Source organism: Gorilla gorilla, chromosome 16 (genome assembly GCF_029281585.2).
Source record: "Gorilla gorilla gorilla isolate KB3781 chromosome 16, NHGRI_mGorGor1-v2.1_pri, whole genome shotgun sequence".
Classification (NCBI taxonomy): Eukaryota; Metazoa; Chordata; class Mammalia; order Primates; family Hominidae; genus Gorilla; species Gorilla gorilla.
The window spans coordinates 41,241,101-41,259,661 of NC_073240.2; the positions used below are offsets into that span (position 1 = coordinate 41,241,101).

The 18,561-nt window shown below is 47.9% G+C and overlaps 1 protein-coding gene, 1 non-coding gene and 1 pseudogene across 3 annotated transcripts in view; 1 reads left to right on the top strand and 2 right to left on the bottom strand.

Moving 5' to 3' along the window:
- The first annotated feature begins 405 nt into the window (after positions 1-405).
- On the top strand, positions 406-509 carry LOC115930851 (U6 spliceosomal RNA). Its single transcript, XR_004067451.1, has one exon. It is a non-coding gene; the product is annotated as a U6 spliceosomal RNA (small nuclear RNA).
- Positions 510-2,790: 2,281 nt separating this feature from the next.
- On the bottom strand, positions 2,791-3,348 carry LOC129527094 (large ribosomal subunit protein mL42-like; annotated as a pseudogene).
- CCDC32 (coiled-coil domain containing 32) overlaps positions 2,791-18,561 on the bottom strand; it is a 33,221-nt gene continuing 17,450 nt past the window's right edge. Inside the window, exon 4 of one of the 2 annotated variants that reach the window (XM_055363391.2) lies at positions 2,791-3,137. In XM_055363391.2, coding sequence (XP_055219366.1) covers positions 3,134-3,137 — 4 coding nt within the window. In that variant the 3' untranslated portion in view covers positions 2,791-3,133. Of the gene's footprint in view, positions 3,138-4,439; positions 5,852-18,561 lie in introns of those variants that run through there. The other variant, XM_055363390.2, reaches the window with a different exon arrangement.

Consider the following 18,561-nt stretch of genomic DNA (forward strand, 5'->3'; position numbering starts at 1 on the left):
CTACTCTCTGCCAGGGGTCTTAAGGGGAAGCTTAACACATGGCAGCATCACTGGAGTGGTGGTTTGCCAGTGTTTTCAGATGACAGAGGTCCGAAGAATACAGAAAAGGGCCTTGCATCCTGAACTTGGTGAAACTGTGGCCCAGGATCACAGGAAAAGAACACACCTTTCCTCAGTCTCTTTATTTGTGAAAATAGTACAAATAATAGAAACTCTATTCTTTGGTTGGTTATGTGTTTATTCTTAGAAAATGCATTTATATGCAGAGAGAAAAAGCAGAGGGAGAGAGAGCAAGCACATGCACATAATGTGGTAACGTCAGTGAATCTGGGGAAAAGGTATTTGGAAATTCCTTGTACATTCAACTTTTCTGTAAGTTTGAAATTGTATCAAAATAAAAAGTGAGTACTCTCTTCCCGCAGTGCATATACTAAAATTGGAACATACAGAGATTAGCATGGCCCCTGCGCAAGGATGATCAGATGGTTTGGATGGTTTTTTTTTTTTTTTTTTGAGACGGAGTCTCGCTCTATCGCCCAGGCTGGAGTGCAGTGGCGTGATCTCGGCTCACTGCAAACTCCGCCTCCCGGGTTCACACCATTCTTCTGCCTCAGCCTCCCGAGTAGCTGGGACTACAGGCACCCGCCACTGCGCCTGGCTAATTTTTTGTGTTTTTAGTAGAGAGGGGGTTTCACTGTGTTAGCCAGGATGGTCTCGATCTCCTGACCTCGTGATCTGCCTGCCTCGGCCTCCCAAAGTGCTGGGATTACAGGTGTGAGACACTGCGCCCAGCCGGTTGGGATGGTTTGTCCCTTCCAAATCTCATGTTAAAATGTGACCTCAGGCCGGGCGTGGTGGCTCACGCCTGAAATCCCAGCGTTTTGGGAGACCAAGGTGGGTGGATCACCTGAGGTCAGGAGTTCAAGACCAGCCTGGCCAACATGGTGAAACCCCATCTCTATTAAAAATACAAAAAGTGAGCCAGGCGTGGTGGCACATGCCTGTAATCCCAGCTACTTGGGAGGCTGAGGCAGGAGAACTACTTGAACCTGGGAGGTAGAGGTCGCAGTGAGCCAAGATTGTGCCATTGCACTCCAGCCTGGCCAAGAAGAGCGAAACTACATCTCAAAAAAAAAAAAAAAAAAAAAAAGTGACCTCCAATGTTGGAGGTGGGCCTAATGGGAGATGTTTGGGTCATGGGAGCAGATGCCTCATGAATGGCTTGGTGCTGTCCTTATGGTAGTGAGTGAGCTCTCACTCTGAGTTCACGTGAGATCTGGTTGTTTAAAAGAGCCTGGCACCTCCTCTCTCTCTTTTTCTCTCTCTCTCTCTCTCTGGTTGTTTAAAAGAGCCTGGCACCTCCTCTTTCTCTCTCTCTCTTGCTTGGTCCCTCTCTTGCCATGTGACACACTGGGTCCGCTTTGCCTTCCACCATGATTGTAAGCTTCCTGAGGCCTCACCAGCAGCAGATGCTGGTGCCATGCTTCTCATACAGCCTGTAGAATCGTAAGCCAAATAAACCACTTTTCTTTATAAATTACCCAGTCTCAGGTATTCCTTTTTTTTTTTTTTTTCGAGACAGGATCTCACTCTGTCACCCAGGCTGGAGTGCAGTGGCACAATCTTGGAACTGACTCCCGGGCTGAAGTGATACTCCCACCTTAATTAGCTTCCTGGGTAGCTGGGATTACAGGCGTGCGCCACCATCCGGCTAATTTTTGTATTTTTTGTAGAGACAGGGTTTTGCCATGTTGCCCAGGCTGGTCTTCAACTCCTGAGCTCAGGCAATCCACCCATCTCAGCCTTCAAAAGTGCTGGGTTTACAGGCATGGGCCACCGCACCTGGCCAGATATTCCTTTAGAGCAATGCAAAGTGGACTGATACAGATGACATGCAAATTTGTGAAGTGTTCCATATTTTTTACTGCATGTTCATTTATAAGTGGGAGCTAAATGTGTACACATGAACACAAAGTGTGGAATAGTAGACACTGGAGACTTGGGAGGGTAGGAGGGTGGGAGGTGGGTGAAGGATAGGAAATCAGGGGGTACAATGTGCATTATTTAGATGATGGTTACACTAAAAGCCCAGACTTCGCCACTGTGTAATATATCTATGTAACAAAACTTCACCTATACCCCTTAAATTTATTTTTTTATTTTTATTTTTTTTTTAGACAGAGTCTCACTCTGTCACCCAGGCTGGAGTGCAGTGGCGGGACCTCGGCTCACTGCAACCTCCGCCTCCCAGGTTCAAGCAATTCTCCTGCCTCAGCTTCGCGAGTAGCTGATATTACAGGTGTGAGCCACTGTGCCTGGCCAAATTTATATTTTTAAAAAGTAACAAAAAGAATTACAAAAACCAGAGGAGCATTTTTAGGTAAATTAATCTTCATTCCCACAAGACTAGCGCAAGATTGGGTTTAAATTTTGCATAGGTTTTGATTTTTGTTGTTGTTGTTGTTTGAGACAGGGTCTTGCTCTGTCACCAAGGCTGGAATGCAGAGGCATGATCACCACTCACTGCAGCCTCAACCTCCTGAGCTCAAGCAATCCTCCTACCTCAGCCTTCCAAGTAGCTGGCACCACAGACACACATCACCACACTTGGCTAATTTTTTTTAGAGATGGGGTCTATGTTGCTCAGGCTGCTCTCAAACTCCTGACTCAAGCGACCCACCCACCTCGGCCTCCTAAAGATTTTGTGGTTTTTTTTAAAAATATGAAAAGACATGTTATTATTATTATTAGTGCATACACCAGATTGCACTGTCTCCAATGGCAAATGAGGCAGAGGGTAATATTTCTCTTTAATTCCCCAAGAACCTCAATATCATCTGTCTTCTGGAGGATCCGGTTTCTTCTGACATTTGTGCTAATGTCCACGAAGATGCCAACCATACTTAGCATAAAGAACATTTTGCTAAGTTGTTCTATTATGGGTTCTCGCTCAAGGTGTTCACTTTTTTCTTCTCTAGTTTTCAGCACTTGACCATGTGTTTCTTCATTATTATACACAGGATCTGGTCAAGGGATAGGTTTTGTGCGTTCATATGGAATGTCTATAGAAGGATGGTAACATACTATTGTCCTGGCATCAGGTGTCAAAGCAAAGTCTACTTTGCAATTGTAGTCACCTGGAAAAGAAGAGTACGTAGATTTATGACAAACATAAGGCTCCATTTTGGATTGAAGATAAATGTTTCCAGATAGTTCTCTTTGATATCACCCGTCTTACTGCTGCTACTGCCATGTAGCAAGACGCTTATCAGGTAGTATGAAAAAAGATGCTTCAAAGAGAATCTGCTTTTAAAATCTGCTTCTGGGCACATTAATTTTCATCCCTGCTTCACAGCTGCTCACCATGAGCCCATCATCTTGTCTCCTTATTTTTGCATAGATCTTAAATTATTTTTACCCAGTTGTAATCATGGACAAATTTGTAGTCTGCTTTTTTTCACTTAACATTAGTTATAAACTGTTTTCCATACTGCTGCATATTCTTTGTAATTATCATTTTAATGATTTATAATTTAATTGTTTTACTTGAATTTGTTTTCTTTTTCTTTTTTTTTTTGAGAGAGAATCTCACTCTGTCAACCAGGCTGGAATGCAGTGGCGTGATCACAGATCACTGCAGCCTCGACTTCCCGGGTTCAGTTGATCCTCCCACTTCAGGCTGGCGCGTGCCACCAGGCCTGGCTAATTTTTTTGTATTTTTTGTAGAGGTAGGGGGTTTCACCATGTTGCCCAGGCTGGTCTCAAACTCCTGTGCTCAAGCAATCCTCCTGCCTCAGCCTCTCAAAGTGTTGGGATTACAGGCATGAGCCATCGCACCTGGCCAATTTACAATATTATATATCATAATTTCTATTCTCCTGTTGGTGGACATGTAAGAGGAAGAGGATAATGGTTCATCATGAGCTCTGTACCAGGTGCTGCCCACCGCAGGCTACATACAGGCATTATCTTGTTTGACCCTCATGATCCTGCTATGCCCCAGGCTCTGTTCTAGTCTTGGGAACACATCAGCAAATTAAATAGACAAAATGGAACTTACATTCTAGTTGGGGTCAGGGTCGGGGGCAGATGTGCAATTAAAAGTATACATAATGCTGAAGAATTAAATGTTGAAGGAGTTTAAATTTTGAAAGTGTTTGCTATACATAATTGTCCTGCATTATTATTATTTTATTTATTTATTTTGAGATGGAGTTCCCCTCTGTTGCCCAGGCTGGAGTGCAGTGGCGTGATCTCAGCTCACTGCAACCTCTGCCTCCTGGGTTCAAGCGATTCTCCTGCCTCAGTAGGAGTAGCTGGGACTACAAGTGCGCACCACCACGCCCGGCTAATTTTTGTATTTTTAGTAGAGACGGAGTTTCACCATATTGGCCAGGCTGGTCTCGAACTGCTGACCTTGTAATCCACCCACCACAGCCTCCCAAAGTGCTGGGATTACAGGCGTGAGCCACCGTGCCTGGCCATTGTCCTGCATTGTTATAAAGAGTTTTCAGCACGTTTTTTAAAAAAGGATACACATAATAAATAAGAAAAGTATGTATTATAAGATGCCAAATAATGTGGAAAAATAGCAGAGTAAGGAGAGTAATGGGTTTAGGAGGAGGGAGTGTTTTCATTTGAAATAGAGTAATTGGGGTAGACCACACCGAGAACATTTGAGCAAAGACTTGGAGGAGATGAGAGCAATCCCTGAATAACACATGAAGAAATCAAATGACTTTTACAATACGTTCTCACTATGCTGTTAGAAAGCAGGCATTAGAAGGGCTAAGATCCCAAGAGGGGCTGGTGAAACTTGTATATATCTACATCATTGGCTAAAATATAAATCAGCCCAGTTCTTTTGTGAAGCATTATGTCAATTCACACAGCCATTAAAAATATTAATGACTTTTGACCTGGTAATCCCACTCCTGGGAATTTGTCCTAAGGAAATTTTTGCAAAGAAGAGAAAAAGCTCTATGTGGAAAGATCACTGTAGCAGTATCCATTTGTCTTAGTCAGGTCTAACCTTAGTCAGGTTTATTTCTCACAGTTCCGAGGTTGGAGTCTGAGAATTGGGGGCCAGCAGGGTCCAGTTCTGGGAGAAAGCCCTCTTCTGGGTCTCCAGCTGTATTAATCCATTCTCACACTGCTATAAGAACATACTGGAGACTGGGTAATTTGTAAAGGAAAGAGGTTTAATTGGCTCACAGTTTGGCGCGGCTGGGGAGGCGTCAGGAAACTTACATTCATGGCAGAAGGGGAAGCAAATATGTTCTTCTTCACAGGGCAGCAGGAAGGAGAATGAGAGCCCATTGAAGGGGGAAGCCCCTTCTAAAACCATCAGCTCTCGTGAGAACTTACTATCACAAGAATAGCATGAGGGAAACCACCCCCATGATTCAGTTACCTCCCACTGGGTCCTTCCCACCACATGTGGGGATTGTGGGAACTACAATTCAAGATGAGACTTGGGTTGGGACACAGCCAAACCATATCACCAACTGTCCACTTCTCAATGTATCCTCACATGGCAGAAGAGAACTAGCTAGGTCTCTGGCCCCTTTTTGTAAGGGCACTAATCCCATTGATAAAGGGTCCACTGTCATGACCTAATTACCTCCCCAAAGTTCCATCTCCATATACCATCACATCAGGATTAGTGTTACAACATGTATATTTTAGAGGGACACAAACACACAGTCCATTGCACCATCAAAGTGAGGAAGTGATGGGCTCAGAATGGTCTTGGAGTCAGATGTCGGGGTCTGAAGGCTTGGCTGTATGATCTGCCACTTGGTATCTGTGTGGTCTTGGGTTTAGTGACTTGATCTTCCCGAGCCCATGCCTGCCGTGATGGAAGGAAGGAAATCAGTTTGGGAAAGTCCTGGGGGACCAGACTGTGGAGGGTCTTGACTGCTAAGCCAGTGACTCCAGGCTCTGTGCAGTCAGCAGGAGAATCATTACAGGTATTTGATCAGAGCTGTGCATCAGGAAGATTAACGTGACGGTGGCATATAAGATGAATGGAATGGGGGAGAATGCAGAGGTGGGGAGGCCACTTAGGAGGCTTCTGCAGTAGTCTACATGAGAGGCAATGACTAATTAAATGAAACAGCCCAAACTGTATGAGCACCTTGTAGGCGATGAGCCATTATCATAAATCTCCAGCCTCTCCATAGCATCTGTTTTAAAGTCTGCACTGAACAGAAATATTACAGAATAATGCTTTATATTTCTAACCCTTTGCAGTTCAAAAAGTGCTTTCATGAGCATTCTCTCATTTGATCTAGGGTGTTTACAAATTTATATTTTGAAGGAGTTTTTCCAGATATTGAAATTGGGCCTATAGATTTATAGTTTTCAGGGCCCGCCCCTTCTCTCCTCCTCCACTCAGCTTCCTTTCGTTCAGTCTTCAGGCACTTCATGGTTCTTTATTCCTTTTCACAACCAAAAAAAAAAAAAAAAATAGTGCATGCTGAACAACACACCAGGCTCCTTGCTAAGTCCCTCCAAAAGCAGGGAAGTCATCAGTGTGCGGGATTTGGGCACATGTGGTTTATTTAATCATTCGTTCATCTTTCTCTGATTGCAGTGGAATTTCACATGTTCCACCATATGCTGTCCCTGAAATGCTCTGCACACACTAGTGAGAGCCCATGAGGGGGCCTAGCCTTTGCCTTCCCTCCTTGTCTGCCAGGATTGAAGGAGGAAATCAGGTTGGGAAAGTCCTGTGGGACCAAATTGTGGAGGAGCTTGACTGCTAAGCCAAGGACTCCAGGCTCTATGCTGTCAGCAAGAGAAACATAGGTATTTGATCAGAGCTGCCCATGAGGAAGGTTAATCCAGCAGCGACTCCCTTAATCCAGCAGTGACTCCCTCCAGCTTCAGCCCTTCCCCAGTCTCAGGGTTGGAGGGAGTGTCTTTTGCTGGAGTCCCCCAAAGGGGTCCCAAGTCACCAGGAGACACAGGACTAGCGATCACCCAGGAGGCCTGCAGCCTGGGTCTCCACTGTGATTGAGGCTTCGTAGCTCTGGCTTCTTGGGCTTCCAGAGGCACTAATGAGCAGGGCTGAGCAGTAATTAAGACTGTGCTCTGTTCCACATCATCACGCAGCACAGCTGCAACTGCTGGGAGGAAGGGGAAGGAGAGAAGACCGGGAAGATGCCTTTAGCCCTGTCTTCCCACTCTGAACCTACTTGCTCTCAGGCTCTCCAGTGCAGCAAGGAGGGGTTGGTAAAGCCATGGGATGAGGGAACAGCTGTAGGAGATGGCTGCCCAGGGCTGGGGAAATAGCGTTCAGACACCAGCCAGCTGTTGCTGCTCCATTCTGCATCCCAGATGGAGTGCCAATGGGCCAAGCCATGATTTTCTCAGAGGTGAGGACCCCTGTCTTGCAACCAGCCTGGCACTACAGGCCCTGCAGCAGGAGGGGGCTGTGATCTGGCCAGGGGGAGCTGGGTGGAGGACGAGTATGACACATGAAATTATGAGTCTCGGACCTTCTCTGGCTCACATCCCAGAACAGGGCCCTCTCTTGGCAAGGGCCCACTGCAAGAACAAGTACTCAATGAGCAACACAGAGCCAAGCTCTGGAGGTTCACAGGTCACACTACAAGCCAGTTCATTCCACAGAACACACTCTCCAGTGGAGAAGTGGAGGTCAAAACAGAGTCATGACTGCTACGATGGTGATGAGAAAAAGTTCCATGGGGCCACAGAGTCACCTAGGGTAGACTGAGGACAGCTTCACTTATATGGTGGCACTTGAACTGAACCTTGAAGTAGAAGAGGGATTCACCAGAAAATATGGTTTTGGCAAAGGGAATAGAGAACAAAGGCAGGTGGCATGAGATAGTCAGCTGCCAGGAGACGTGGTGGGCCTGGCCCAGAGCATGAGTGGAGTGAGAAGGGAAGGATTCTGGAGAAAGGAACCAAGAGAATCCAGAATTCTAAAGGACCACCAGGGGCTCCCGGCCTGGCAGGAGCAACTAACAGGATTACCCACCTTCCCCAACTTACACCACCTCAGGCGCTGGGCAGATGCTCTGTGACTTTATCAGTATCCCTGGGGAGTGGTGCCAGCCCCAGGTGCTGAGCTGGAGGGGGGATCACAGAGGAATCAAGGGACTCAAGGAGGGAAGGCAGCTGGAGGGAAGGGGCTTGGGCAGAACATAAGAGGAAGGGGTTTGGCCCTGGGCTCTCATCCACTCCTGAAGCCCATGCAGGGAAACAGTGAATGATGCAGTGCCTGTGTCCCAAGGTCCCAGCCTCGTGTGGGGCCATCGGGGCACCAGCAGCCTTCCTGTCTCCTACCCGTTGCTCTGGGGGCCACAGGTACCTGAAGGTTTATAGAACCCAGGGAAGAGGCCAGAGGTTCAGTAATAGCTCTACAGGAGCATAACTAGAGAGTGATGACCAACTCCCAAAATACAGAATGTTTATTTTGAGCTCCACAATACATGTCAGTCAGAGAAAGAAAGGTTCGAGTCTCAAAAATGCTGGATCTTGGCCGGACGCGGTGGCTCATGCCTGTAATCCCAGCACTTTGGGAGGCTGAGGTGGGCGGATCACTTGAGGTCAGGAGTTCAAGACCAACCTGGCCAACATGGTGAAACCCCGTCTCTACTAAAAATAGAAAAATTAGCCAGGCATGGCGGTGGGCACCTGTAATCTCAGCTACTGGGGAGGCTGAGGCAGGAGAATTGCTTGAACCTGGGGAGGTGGAGGTTGCAGTGAGCCGAGATGGTGCCACTGCACTCCAGCCTGGGTGATAGAGTAAGACTCCGCCTCAAAAAAAAAAAAGCTGGAGCTTCAGTAATGCTGACCACTTTTAAATATATGTAATCAGCACTCATTTCAAATAGTCTTTTAGCAGCATGCTAACTTATGACTACAAGGTCTGCAGTCCCCTCTCCTGCCAAGTGTCCCCTTCCCCTGTACAAGTGGCCCAGAGGCAGTTCTCCAAGGGGATTTGGGGATTGTACTTCTGTATAAAAGAAAGCCTGTGGTGCTGCTGTGTTAAGTTACCCACCTATTGGCTGGTGAGTGCCCCCTTCATGTCTTTCCTGAAGGTGGATTTTCAGTAAATAAGAAGACCACATTTTTTATTCTGAGGCTGTGGTCTTGTTTTCCATAGCAGTGTGTCCTAGAAAGCTCGAGATCTCTTGCATGGCCATGATTTGAAAGTCTGGAAATGGGATCCACTGGTAAGCTATGTTCTCCATGGAGCTCACCTGAGGCTGCCCTGCACCCCTCACCTCTCCCTCAAGGGGTCACAGGGCACCTGTGGGCACCTCTTTCTGTTGCCTGTATGTCCGCCCCAATAGGAGAAAGAGGGGGCATAGAGGGAAATGAGTCTCTTTCACTGGTTTGAATTAGCGGGAAGCCTGTCAGTCCAAGCCCCCCTCAAATTCAGGCAACGACCAATCCGGCTTCCCTTCCTGTGCCTTTGTCAGAGAAGAGGCCTCTGGGCCCAGGCCTGTCCCTTTCTTCCAACCTGGCAGGCATGGGAAGCAACTGTGGAGGAATTTTAGAGCTGGGAGAAGCAGAGGGAGGATTGGAAAGCCTTTTATTTTCTTTGAACTTTTCCATTTATAATATTTCTATTTTTAAAAGAATAATTTGGTTCTTTTTAATTTAGCATGTTTTCCTTAGAGCAATAAAGGCTTTTGCAATATGGAAAAGGTGACATTTGATCTGAAGGAGTCTGGGGGAGCTCTGAGTATAGGGAACTGACCTTTAATACCCACCCATGAGCGCTGCCAACTGGGGGCCTGAGGTCTAGTGCTTGCCACAGGTGGGCTCACCGCAGGAGCCTGCTGGTGACCAGCCTGTCCCTCTTCCCATGGGTTCTCTAGCTGGCTCTGACTAAAGCCCTGTCTCTCTTGGCTCTCTCGCCAACTGTCCCACTTCTCAGCTTCTCCCTTTCTTCATTCAGCCCAGCCCAGAAGCCCTGAGGGCTGGGCCAGAGGGAAGCAGTTGTTGCTGTTTTTCCCCAGCTCCCGCTCAAACCTGACACCCACAGAAAGGTCAAGCCCACGTGCTTCTGCACATCCCTGCCTGGCCCGCCCTGGCTGTTACCATGACGACTGCTGGGCTGGAAATGTCCTTCGCCACCTCTGCTCAGCACACTGGTGGCGGTCCCACGCTCCATCCTCAGAAAAGCTGCTCCTGCCAGGGGTTCTGGAGTTACAGGGCCTTTGGGAATAAGACAGACTGACAGAGACCAGGAAGATAGACAGATACAGTCAGAGGCACACACTAACAGAGTCAAAGAGAGACAGGCATACGTAGGAGCACCGAGAGTGCGAAGGTGCGAGGAAGTGTGGTGGCGACACAGCCTCAGCCGCACAGGACTGCAGGAAAAATAAAGCAAAGCGGAGCCTGAGACAGAGACAAGAGACAAACGGAGGCACAGGGGACACGAGGGCCCGTGGCACCACAGCAAGAGACCAGGCAGAGGAAGAGAGGAAAAGCAGAGACCAGGGCAGTCAGCTCTCCGCTGCCCCTGCTCCCATCCCAGGAAATTTCCTTGCCCAATAGGTCTCTCTTGGCCTCATCCTCTCTGAGATGTCAGGCAGGGTCTGTCTGAGTTGATTTGCTGGCCAGGCTGTTCCTCTGGCTGGACAACATTTGCCACCTTAAGAGGGGCCCTCCCCTAATAACAGTGATCAAACTGTTGCCACCCTGACACACACACACACACACACACACACACACACACACACACACATCCCGCTCCTTGCCCTTGATTCCATGTCACCCCAAACTCATCATAAATACCTACTCAGCCTCACTTTGCCCAGGTGGTGAAATGGGCATTGGAACAGTGTGAAGGGTTGATTTTCAAATTGTGGCAAAATCTAGGGAATAAGTGTGAACCTCAGAGATGATGAAGCCCCTGGAGGTAATGAATGGGCAAGAGGAGGGAAAAGACAGACTGAACAGTGAGTACCAGACAAGAGTGTGGGGCCCAGAGGGTGGGAGAAGGGATCAGGGAAGAGAGAGACTGGCTCAGAGCTCTGACTAGGGCAATCCAGAGGAGTGGTAACAGGAGGGCTGGGCCAACTGGATTGGCCTTTAGGGCCTGGCAGGGAACACTGCCTCCAACATCAGTGCCATGATTTCCCATCTTTGAAGTGTCTCCAAGGCTTTGAGGGAGGCTTCTCAGGGTCTTTGAATTCTTTGTTGTTCTTCTTGGCATTTTTTTCTTTTTCTTTTTCTTTTTTTTTTGAGGTGGCGTCTTGCTCTGTTGTGCCGGCTGGAGTGCAATGGCGTGATATCGGCTCACTGCAACCTCCGCCTCCCGGGTTCAAGCTATTCTCCTCCTTCAGCCTCCCGAGTAGCTGGGATTACAGGCGCCTGCCACCATGCCTGGCTAATTTTTTGTATTTTTAGTAGAGACGGGGTTTCACCATGCTGGCCAGGCTGGTCTCCAACTCCTGACCTTAGGTTATCTGCCTGCCTTGGCCTCCCAAAGTGCTGGGATTACAGGTGTGAGCCACTGCACCCAGCCCAGCATTTTCTTCTTAGAAAATGATTAGGCTGTCAATATAGGAAACTCTGGGGCCGGGCCAGTCTCTCACCTATCCTAACCTTGACCACAGTGTGAAAGGACAGTAGAGTCAGTGCCCCTAATGTCACCATGTTCCAAGCTCATATGAGTGTTGAACAGGTGCCAGCCTGGAGCGTCCATTGCCATGGTGCCCTCAGTCCAGAGAGCCCAGTGAGAAGCTGGGCCAAGAAGGAAGACTTGAACCCAAGAGAGCAGTGGGTGGACATTCAGACTAGGCTGGGCTGGACTCGCCCCCGGAGAGAACCACTTCCCACACTGGGCCACAGAGACCGAAATGTCAAAACCAAGGGTCCTGCACAGCCCTGGAAGGCGGATCCTGGCCTGGGCGGGAAAGAGACTGTGCCAGATGCTCACGCGCTGCCTCACATCCCTCCAGCCCATTTCTGTGACCAGCCGCAGCTGCAGCGGATGCCTCTGGTACATGCTCAGTTTCCCTCCTCTCTCCTCTGTGTGAGGCTTTTCTTAGCCCCTGCAGGGCTGCCTGAAAGTGGCAGGGGCTTAATACCTCCAAAGAGCAAACCTCAACCAATGAAGGATGGGCACTGGTGGAACTGCAGGCCAGATGTGCCCCGTCAGTCAGTGGCAAAATTCTGAGCTGTAATCTTTTTTTTTTTTTTTGAGACAGAGTCTCGCTCTGTCACCCAGGCTGGAGTGCAGTGGCTTCATCTCGGCTTGCTGCAACCTCCGCCTCCCGGGTTCAAGCAATTCTCCTGTCTTATCCTCCCAAGTAGCTGGGACTATGGGCACACACCACCAACCCGGCTAATTTTTGTATTTTTAATAGAGACATGGTTTTGCCATGTTGGCCAGGCTGGTCTCGAACTCCTGACCTCAGGTGATCCACCCGCCTCAGCCTCCCACAGTGTTGGGATTACGGGCCACCGTGCTCAGCCTAAGCCATGATCTTTATGTCTCCTCAGAGTGATCCCAGGGCGAAAGCCCTAACTACCCACAGTGGACCTACTCAACACAGGGAGCTGTCTCATTCTCCTCCCTCCCTCACTCCTGCTCACCCCCTAAAATCAGCCACCTACATACAGGTCCTTGTCTCATGGTACACGTTCAGAGAACATAAAACAGCACAAGAACGACCTTTTTGTGATCTTCCCACCCAAGAGTCCGTCCCTCAGGGTTGAGCTAAGATAAGAACTGTTGGAGGGCTCTGCCTCTGACCACTGATTGGTAGGTGATCAGGTGTTTGTCATTATTATCTAGGGAGGAGAAAGAAGAACTCACCAGCTCTCCCTCCCAAATGCTGGGGAGACCAGGGCTGACTTACCAGCAGCAAGCCCCCATAGGTCTCCAGTAGCCAACCACAGATTTTCATAATTGGAAAGGACCTTAGGGGTGACCTGATCCAACTTTCTACACAATGCAGGAATCCCCTTTACAACCTCTCTGACATCTGCTGGCACACCTCCAGTGACAGGGAATTACTATCTTCTACAAGGCCACCCTATTGTTGAACAGCTATTAGAAAGTTCTTAACGCTGAATGGTAATTGGTCTTCCTGAAACTCCCTGCCATTGGTCCTAGTTTGTCCTTTGTACTTCAGTGTGTCTCAGCTTTCTACGCAATACTCCTCCAAATATTTTAAAGCCAACCGGGTCTCTCTTAAATCTCTTTTCTATGGAAAACAATCTTCTTGTCTTGTCCTGTCTTCAAATAACTCGATCTTCTGAGCCTGCTCACCCTGGACCCCTCCTCTAGGGAGCATTGCAGTTTGTCGATGTTCCTCTGTAGGAAAAGACCCTGTTGCAAGAATGGCACCACCTTGAAGCAAAACTGCCATAATGACTGATGTTTGACTCCTGCATACCAAGGCATTCCTGTGGCAAGGTCAAGAAACAATGCCTGGGCCGGGCGCAGTGGCTCATGCCTGTAATCCCAGCACTTTGGGAGGCTGAGGCGGGAGGATCACGAGGTCAGGAGATTGAGACCATCTTGGCTAACACGGTGAAACCCCGTCTCTACTAAAAAATACAAAAAATTAGCCGGGCATGGTGGCAGGCACCTGTAGTCCCAGCTACTAGGGAGGTTGAGGCAGGAGAATGGTGTGAACCCGGGAGCGGAGGTTGCCACTGCACTCCAGCCTGGAGGACAGAGCGAGACTTCGTCTCAAAAGAAAAAAAAAAAAAAAAAAAAAAAAGATGCCTGGCCAGGTGGGGTGGCTCATGCCTGTAATCCCAGCACTTTGGAAGGCCAAGGTAGGAGGATTGTTTGAGCCCAGGAGTATGAGACCAGCCTGGGCAACATACTGAGACTTTTCTTAAAAAAAAAAAAAAAAAATTAGCCAGGGGTATAGTCACAGCAAACTCAGGAGGCTGAGGAGGGAGGACAGCTTGAGCCCGGGAGGTTGAGGCTGCAGTAAGCTGTGATAATGCCACTACACTCTAGCCTGGGTGACAGAGCCAGACTCTGTCTAAAAAAAAACAAAATGGAAAACAAAGAGAAAAAAGAAAAGAAAGAATGCCTGTAGCATAAATAACCCCTCATAAAGATGCTTATCTAGCCTCCCCAGTGGTCATGAAACTTGCAATAAAGTCTGAGGTGTGACCAGCTGCACATGTTTTCCCCTAAAAGCTTGTTATACAAAGGATACTTTCTGGAGGGCGGGCATGGAAACCACCATCTCGTGACCACCCAAGGTATGGCTTCTGTGCATAAGTTTCTATTAAGTATTTCTCTCTGAGAAACTAGATTTGTCAGCCTCTCTCTCTGTTTTGTTTTTGTTGTTGTTGTTGTTGTTGTTGTTGTTGTTTCGAGACAGAGTCTCACTCTGTCGCCCAGGCTGGAGTGCAGTGGCATGATCTTGGCTCACTGCAACCTCTGCCTCCCGGGTTCAAGAGATTCTTCTGCCTCAGCCTCCTAAGTACCTGGGAGTACAGGCGCACGCCACCGTGCCCAGCTAATTTTTGTATTTTTAGTAGAAATGGAGTTTCACCATATTGGCCAGGCTGGTCTCGAACTCCTAACCTCGTGATCCACCCACCTCAGCCTCCCAAAGTGCTGGGATTACAGGTATGAGCCACTGCACCTGGCCTTGTCAGCCTGTTTCTTTGGCCCCTCAGCTCTCTTGGCCTTTAGGGGTAGGTTTGCCTAGACCTGCTCACTGCAGAACATCCTCTTGCAATGTGGTGCCCAGACGATGCTTTCAGAGAGGCATGACCACTGCAGAATATATTTTTACACTACTATGTCCCAGGTACATTTCCACTATTGGTTCCTAGAATTAAAACTTTTTTTTAGCAGCACATAACACTGCTGACTCCATTGAACTGTTAAGACACTGAACACCTGTTTGGGGTTTTCCATACCACTTTCCCCTTTCTTCAGCCAACAGCAATCCTCTTTCACTTTCCATTCTCATATGGTTCTGGTGGGACTGTTTACCACAGTATCCTGTACCCCTAACCATAGATCTTGCCCTTGTCATAGTCAGTGCTCCAATGATGAGCATGTGACCCAGGCCAAGCCAATCTGAGTCCCTCCCCTGGAATGTATTTATTTATTTGAGACAGGATCTTGCTCTGTTGCCCAGGATAGGGTGCAGTAGGGCAATCATAGCTCACTGCAGCCTCGACCTCCTGGGCTCAAGCAATCCTCCCACCCCAGCATCCCCAGTAGCTGGACTACAGGCATGCAGTACCACGCCAGGCTAATTTTTAAATTTTTTTTTGTAGAGACGGGGTCTCTTTCTGTTGCCCAGGCTGGTCTCAAACTCCTGGGCTCAAGTGATCCTCCCACCTTGGCCTCCCAAAGTGCTGGGATTGTTAAGCCTAAACCACTGTGCGGAGCCCCCTGGCATCTATTATATGGGGTTGGAAAGTGTTATCTTTCCTCTGGGGTTCCTAAACTGGAATGATGTCAGCCCAGAGCTCCCTGTGCTATACCAACACACAGAGAGAGTCAACAGTGGGAGGAAGAGAGGCTAAAGATACTGCTGGAGTCCTGAGGTCCAGCTAACTGAAGCCAGCTCTATATGTCTTAGGCTAGAATTGAGTCTGGCTTGGATTTTTTTTTTTTTTTTTCAACAGCCTTGGAAAACTTTCCAGAGTCTGGCTTCTTGGCTTCTGTCACTAGAACAAACTAATAAATACTCTGTTCTTCTCTGTCCTCTAGTTGTGTAGTTAATTTCTGATCCCAAATGAAAGATTTCACATTTATCTGTATTATGTTTCATACTTTGTCCCATCACTCTAGTCTATAGAAAAATTTTAGAATTGTTATTCTTTTATTCAATTACCTACTCCTCTCACTTTTGATAAGGTTACCTTCTATTCACTCAACCAAATCATTGATAAAAATGTTGAGCTGAACAGAGGAAAAAGAAACCAACAACATGTCAGTTTATCAATTCAAGAGTTTACCTTTGGGATGATTGTTCTAACAACTGTGGGTCTCCTCTACCATACTCTTACCCAACGTACACTCCGCATCCTGTCTGCCTTGATCAGGCACCATGCTGAAGACCACACTGCACCTTGGCATTCTGCTAAGCCAATATTTGATGGTCTCATCCCCAAAGGATGTAAGATTAAAGAACCAAAACTGGTCCTGGAGATATCTATTCTTTAAAGTGCTCATAAACTCTCAGTAACCTATCTGCTTTCTTCTGCACACATACACACACACACACACACACACACACACACACACACACACACAAAATCCCTCTCACCTTTGCCTCCTCCCTTTCTACTTATCTGCTAAAGAAGTAATTTTTAAAAGTGGATTACATCAACATGAAGGGAGGAGAGAGTCAGTTTGTTTGGGAAAAGAAAACCTTTACTTTAGAGCAATGTGTGACACAACACTTGGGACAGAGGAGGTGGAGAGAACGGGGGGAGATGAACATCTCTCTGCCACACATTGACTAATAGGAATAGTACATTGAGGGCTTAGGAAAGGCTGGGGGCTGGAGGCTAGGGAATCCAGGAGCAGAGGCCCACTACTGTTCCACTTTGGCCTGTAGGAGGTGGTGTGGGGTACCAGCAGAGAGCACAGGTGCTGGAGAGCTAGGCTTGGCTCTCCATCCTGGCACCACCACCTGCTAACCACCCACTACTACCTGCTGAGAGCCTGCAGCTCCCAAGACAGACACTCAGGTGCCACACTTCCCTCCACTCAGTGACCAAGCCTCAGTGGTTCTCCTTGCAAATGCTCCCATATCCACTTCTCTCTAGCCTTGCCGCCACACCTCATTCATGTAACTATCATCTCTTCAAAGATTTATTCTGCCTCATTCTCTCTCTCTTCACCTTCTGAGACTGGAATCACACGTATATTAGACTGTTATTGTCCCACAGCTCTTATAGGTTTTGCTTTGTTTTGCTTTTCCCCCATCCCAGTTTCTCTTTGTGTTTTAGTTCAGAGAATTTTTATTGACCAGTTCAAGTTCACTGGTTCTTCACCTATACCTACCTACTGAAAAGCCTGTGGAAGCAATTCATCTCTAATATCATGTTTATTTCTAGCATTTCCATTTGACTTTATTTTTTCTTTTTCTTCCCTTTTTTTTTTTTTTTTCTGAGACAGGGTCTCACCCTGTCACCCAGGCTGGAGGGCAGTGGCATGATCTTGGCTCACTGCAACCTCCACCTTCTGGGTTCAAGCGATTCTCTTGCCTCAGCCTCCCAAGTAGCTGGGACCACAGGCACGAGCCACCATGCCTGGCTAATTTCTGTATTTTTTGGTGAGATGAGGTCTCATGCTGCCCAGGCTGGTCTCAAACTCCTGTGCTCATGTGCTCCTTCTGCCTTGGCCTCCCAAAGTGCTGGTATTACAGGCATGAGCCACCACGTCCAGCCCCATTTCACTTTCTCTTAGTTTCCATGTCTCTGCCAAAATTCCCTATCTGTTCATGCAAGTTGCCCGCCCTTCCCCACCAGACCCCATAGTAATTATAATTAAGTCCCTCTGTGATAGTTCCAACATCTGTGTCATTTGTGAGTCTGGTTCTGTTGATTCATCTTCTGATAATGGATTGGGTTGTTTTCTTCTTGTCTTTTTGTGTGTTTTGCAATTTTTTTTTTTTTTTTTGAGACAGTCTTGCTCTGTTGCCCAGGCTGGAGTGTAGTGGGGCCATCTCAGCTCACTGCAACCTCACCCTCCCAGGTTCAAGTGATTCTCCTGCCTCAGCCTGTGGAGTAGCTGGGACTACAGGCACACACCACCAACACCTGGCTAATTTTTGTATTTTTAGTAGAGATGGGATTTCGCCATGTTGACCAGGCTGGTCTGAAACTCCTGACCTCAGGTGATCCACCTGTCTCGGCCTCCCAAAGTGCTAGGATTACAAGTGTGAGCCATAGCGACCTGTGTTTTGCAGTTTTTTAACTGAATGCCCATGGTGTATAAAACAGCAGAGACTGAGGTAAATAGTATCTGTATCTGGGAGTGGGGCTGCCTCTTCTGTCAGCCTGTTGGTCTAGGGGGTTGAGAAAGTCTTGTTAGGAATTGGACAGGGTTTGGGTTTGGTTGTGCTCTCATTACCTTCAGTGCACCCCAGGTTTCAAATTCCTCTAGTGGTGGGCTGCTTAGAGTGGGGACTGGGGTGTCAGGGCTTCCTCAGTGCTGCTGTCCCACACTCAGCTTTTCAGCTGGCAGAAGACTTCTGTTGCTTGTGATCTGGTGCCAGGCTCAGGCGGGGCAGGGCAGGGTTGATTCTGTTACCCTGGCCCAGCTTCAGTCTTAAATAGGTCCTAGGCACCTATTTAAGTGGGACTTTCTCAGTGTTTCTGTCCCTCTTCCCTATGGAAGCCAAACTCTGCCTTATATGTGGTTCATCTGGGATTAGCCAAAGTTCTTGCCCTCCCCACAACAGAGTGGACCTTCGCTTGAATCTTCAGCCCAGGACAGTTTCCTGCTTCTGCCCCTGGGTAGGGGGTTTCTGCTTCTAGTCCCAGGAGCAATGGGTCTTTGCCTGTTCAAGAAGGGCAAGAAGGTTTTGACACCTCACCAGAAGCAGATAAGTTTTG